The sequence below is a fragment of the Mauremys reevesii genome, linkage group 8 (genome assembly GCF_016161935.1).
Source record: "Mauremys reevesii isolate NIE-2019 linkage group 8, ASM1616193v1, whole genome shotgun sequence".
NCBI classification, from domain to species: Eukaryota; Metazoa; Chordata; order Testudines; family Geoemydidae; genus Mauremys; species Mauremys reevesii.
The window spans coordinates 46,577,727-46,582,349 of record NC_052630.1 but is presented as its reverse complement, the minus strand read 5'-3'; the positions used below and the strand labels follow the sequence as shown (position 1 = coordinate 46,582,349).

The 4,623-nt window shown below is 51.4% G+C and overlaps 1 protein-coding gene across 7 annotated transcripts; it reads right to left on the bottom strand.

The window, feature by feature from the left end:
• Positions 1-439: 439 nt before the first annotated feature.
• LOC120370655 (histidine protein methyltransferase 1 homolog) lies at positions 440-4,150 on the bottom strand. Of its 7 annotated transcripts, none has more exons than XM_039485697.1 (2): positions 3,983-4,150; positions 440-1,607 (listed from the first exon to the last, which is right to left on the bottom strand). In XM_039485697.1, the coding sequence occupies exon 2, from the start codon at positions 1,601-1,603 to the stop codon at positions 500-502; it is 1,104 nt and encodes a 367-aa protein (XP_039341631.1). In that variant the 5' UTR covers positions 1,604-1,607; positions 3,983-4,150; the 3' UTR covers positions 440-499. The 7 variants fall into 7 exon arrangements, with proteins under 7 accessions (XP_039341631.1, XP_039341629.1, XP_039341626.1 ...); XM_039485695.1 differs by having other exon boundaries at positions 440-1,863; positions 3,845-4,149; XM_039485692.1 differs by having other exon boundaries at positions 440-1,863; positions 3,888-4,149.
• Positions 4,151-4,623: the final 473 nt, after the last annotated feature.

Below are 4,623 nucleotides of genomic sequence, written 5' to 3'. Positions count from 1 at the left end.
TGGCCTACATTAAATGAATTGGTTTCAGTCCAGTCCTTAGTGGACCAGTGTCACTGCCACAATCAGAGTATTAACCACCACCCTTGGTGGGCAGCCTCAGCAGACAGGCCAAGAACTGAATTAGAATGGAAGCCGAGTTCCCTTACCTGTAGAGGTGGTCCCTGTAGAGCAGAGAGGAGGTAGATGGATGAAGCAAGTTGCACTGCTGCTTTCTCTGTTATACCTGTTTTATGACAGAGAATTTAAGAGTGCCTCGCCTTGTCAATTTGGCACCTTCTGACAACACTTATAAAAACTCTTATGAAAAAAGCAAATATATACAATTATATAGTGAAAATGAATTCTTCACCTTTTTCTCCCACTCACACAAAGGAGGAAAAGGCAACCTGACCTATAAGACATTTCAGAACAACTCAACAGATAAAAAGGCAGAGGAACATGTGGCTATAAATCTCATCTTTATTAAGATATTTAACAGGCACAATGGGGAATGAATGGATTAACTGGAAATCTTAAAGGTCATTTCAATAATGTACCGCATCAGTCCTTCATCGATAACTTTGACAGTTCTAGTCCTGAACACATTCCTCTCTTCAATGAATTTTTCAAAGATATGCACACCACCTCCCACCCCAAAATAATGTGCTTTGCTAGCCAAATACATGCGGCCATTTTTATCCAACAGTTTAGAAATTGTATCATGCAAAGCACTGTAGTAGTCAGGATTGTAGATGGTCTCTGATGTGAGAATAAGGTCATACTTTGAAAAGGGTTTGTTGCCATTTAACAGGAGTTGGCTAAACTCAGTCCATTCTCCAGAAAAAAATCTGCACTTAGACATTAGAGCTGGTATGAAGTCTGCTTTTTTGTGCCTCTTAGAAGGAGGTTCACTAATTCCGCCATCACCACCACCATCAGTCCAGTTAGCCACTACATTAGGCAAGGTTATTTCATCAATCACAGTGCGGTTATAGTCCTGAAAGTGGACTTTTTCAGCTTTTCTCTTTAATGCAAGTATTCCCAGCAGCCCAGCCCCACAACCAAGATCCAAGACTGTCTTGTTGATAAACTGCATTTCAGCCTCTGACAAATAATCCATGAGATCAAAAGTGCATTCCCATATTTTCAGCCCTCCTTCATAGATGCCTGTGATAAGATCAGAGTGAGAAGAAATACTTTTAGACACTATGTCTTCTTCATGGGAGTCATTTGAAAGGGTCATTTCCACCACAGAAATATTTACATAGTATAGGCCCTGTACAGTGTCCATAACTTTATTTTCTAATACTTTGCTGAAATCTTCAGGAATATTATGCTCTTTGGCAACTTTAAAGCCGGCTCGTTTCTTTGGCAGCACCTGGACCTGGCTTTTATCAGGGCTACAGTTTGCTACTGGATCTGTAGTTTTGGGTGTTGCCTCACGTGCACACAGAGACTCCTTGTGCACAACATTTTCTTCTGATGAAATTTCTTTGCTCTTTTCTGTAGATCCGCCTGGATTCAAAGAAGCCTGTGCAGATTCCAGCTGCAAGGCTGTATTACCAAGAGTCTGAAGTTCATTTTCTGCTTTCTCTTCAATAGAGAAGTTAAACTGAAAAGCCATTTTCCTATGAAGTATGAAAAAAGTAAATCACAGCTTATATCCAAAGTTACAACCGGGCAGACACTCATCCAATAATATTGTTAATATAAATGTGATTTTTCTTCTATGGCTTGTGCAGATAAGAACTTGTTCCCTGGCTGTAAGACTGCTCTGCCATAGTTAAAAGCTGTCTGCAAAGATCTTTACATTAGTCATCACTATGAAAGCCTCTACTTTGCAGGTATAATGTCCACTTTCTCTGCAAATTCATCTGTTGAATTCTACAAAAAGAGAATATATGTCAAATATCACATTTCATTAAATTGAAAGATAAATACTTTGCACTTGTATCTATCCAAAGGACAACATAAGTTACAAATATTATCTAATGCCACCTTGTAACATCTCTTTGAGGTAAGCAATTTTTACTATTCCCATTTCACAGAGGAGAAAACAAAAGACAATTAAGGGATTTGTGAAAGGTAATTCAGGAAGTGAATGGCAGAGTTGAGTAACGTCTGGTCTCCTGAATAATTTAATCTTGTGTTTTAGTCACAGCCTTCCTCCCTGCAAAGCACACCGACAAGTTCAAGAAGATATAAATTGCTTGCCTACAGGAAACTAAAATTTAAAATTTGATTGTCCGACAAGAAAATGTGATTGTTCCAAATTTCAGACTGTGGGCTCATTCTCGTCTGTAAATTAAAAGATTGTTGCTCGGCATTCTACTTGCTCTATTTTGAACTACTATGCCGGGTTTCTCCTGTTCTTTTTCAGGGCATCTGATTTTCACTTAGTATGTTTGGTTTTGTTCTCATTTTACAATAAAAGTGACACCATCAGTCAGAAACGGTGCCAGAAATGAGACAATTTCTAATCTGAATAAGAATTCTAATATCTAAATAATATTATGGCTCATATGCATACCCATCTAGTTTGAAAACTAGATCCAGCCACACAGACTAGCACTACTCTAGTTCTCCACTAGCACTGCCTGCAGTAGGGTGACCAGATGTCCCAATTTTTTAGGGACAGTCACTATTTTGGGGTCTTTCTCATATAAGCTCCTATTACCCCTCAGCCCCGTCCCAATTTTTCACACTTGCTGTCTGGTTGCCTTAGCCTGCAGCTGCACGAATTCTGCACACATTTCACCCCATGCTTAATCTTACTCCTGTGAGCAATCCCACTGCTTTGGGGGGTTCTTGTCTTTAATGGAGGCCAACAATCTTGTGAGCAGAGTTTAGTAAGTGCATAAATGTTTGCAGAATTGGGGCCTAGGGCTCTGTTCTTCTCACATTACTATTTGTGCTACAGTAGCCTCTAGAGTCTAAGATTGTGGCCCCATTGTGCTGGGCACTGTACATGTAGAGCAAGAGACCGTTTGTCCTGAAGAATTTGCAATCTCTAAAGAGACCAGACACAAGATGAGAGGGGGAAAAGAGGCAGAGAGAGCAGGGGTGTGACTTGCCCAGACGCTCAACAGACCAATGGCACAGCTGGGAACAGATGCCATGTCTCCCGGTGCCCACTCCCCTGCTCCATCTGCTGCTTCCCCAGAACAAATCTGTCCCTGTCCCACTCCCTTGTCCCTGGCTGGCTGGGGGGAGGGGGTCACTCACCCTGACCCGGGCCCCCCTTGTCCCTGGCTGGCTGGGGGGAGGGGGTCACTCACCCTGACCCGGGCCCTGGCTGGCTGGGGGGAGGGGATCACTCACCCTGACCCGGGCCCCCCCTTGTCCCTGGCTGGCTGGGGGGGAGGGGGTCACTCACCCTGCCCGGGACCTGGCTGGCTGGGGGGAGGGGATCACTCACCCTGCCCGGGACCTGGCTGGCTGGGGGGAGGGGGTCACTCACCCTGACCCGGGCCCTGGCTGGCTGGGGGGGAGGGGGTCACTCACCCTGACCCGGGCCCTGGCTGGCTGGGGGGAGGGGGTCACTCACCCTGACCCGGGCCCCCCCTTGTCCCTGGCTGGCTGGGGGGAGGGGGTCACTCACCCTGCCCGGGCCCTGGCTGGCTGGGGGGAGGGGGTCACTCACCCTGCCCGGGCCCTGGCTGGCTGGGGGGAGGGGGTCACTCACCCTGACCCGGGCCCCCCTTGTCCCTGGCTGGCTGGGGGGAGGGGATCACTCACCCTGCCCGGGACCTGGCTGGCTGGGGGGAGGGGGTCACTCACGCTGCCCCGGGACCTGGCTGGCTGGGGGGAGGGGGTCACTCACCCTGCCCGGGCCCTGGCTGGCTGGGGGGAGGGGGTCACTCACCCTGACCCGGGCCCTGGCTGGCTGGGGGGAGGGGGTCACTCACCCTGCCCGGGCCCTGGCTGGCTGGGGGGAGGGGGTCACTCACGCTGCCCCGGGGTCCCCGCGGCCCTAGCGCGCACGGCTACATACAGCCCCTACCGGCCCTTCCCGCCCTGTGCCGGCCCGGCCGCCTCACTGCGCCGCGCGCTCGGCCCGGCCCCTCCCCACACGGCGCGGCGCCTGCCGCGGGGGCTGCTGGGAGAGCGCGAGCCGCGCCGTGGCTGCCGCTGGCGGGACGGAGCCGGGCCGGGCCATGTCCCCGGCGGACCCCGAGCTGCTGCTGCGGGAGCTGGGCGGCTGGGACGGGGCGCTCTGCCGCCGGGAGCTGCCCTGCGTCCTGCCCCGCCTGCTCATATCCTTCCGCGGGGCCCCGGCGTGTCAGTGGGGCGCGGCTGGGCGCTGCAGGGTGTCAGGGGGGCAGGAATGGGGCTGTGAGTGCTGTGGGGGTGTTAGTGGAGCAGCTGGCAGCGGTGGGGCACTGGGGGGTGGGGCTGAGGTGCTGCAGGGTGTCACTGGGGCTGAGGCTCTGTGGGGTGCCCCTAGGATGGGGCTCTGTAGGGTGTCACTGGGGTGCTGCAGGGTGTCACTGCAGTGAGGGTGGGATGCAGGGCTAGAGCCAGAGCACTGGGGGTTGTCGCTGGGGCCAGGGTGCTGTGGGGTGTTGCTGGGACAGGAATGGAACTGGTGTCAGGTGCTGATGGGGTGGCACAGGGGCAGAGTTGTGGGTGTTGGGGGTAGGG

Bases quoted from the DNA above. Each gene is read 5' to 3' on its own strand.
- LOC120370655 (XM_039485697.1), bottom strand. From the start codon at position 1,603: ATGGCTTTTCAGTTTAACTTCTCTATTGAAGAGAAAGCAGAAAATGAA.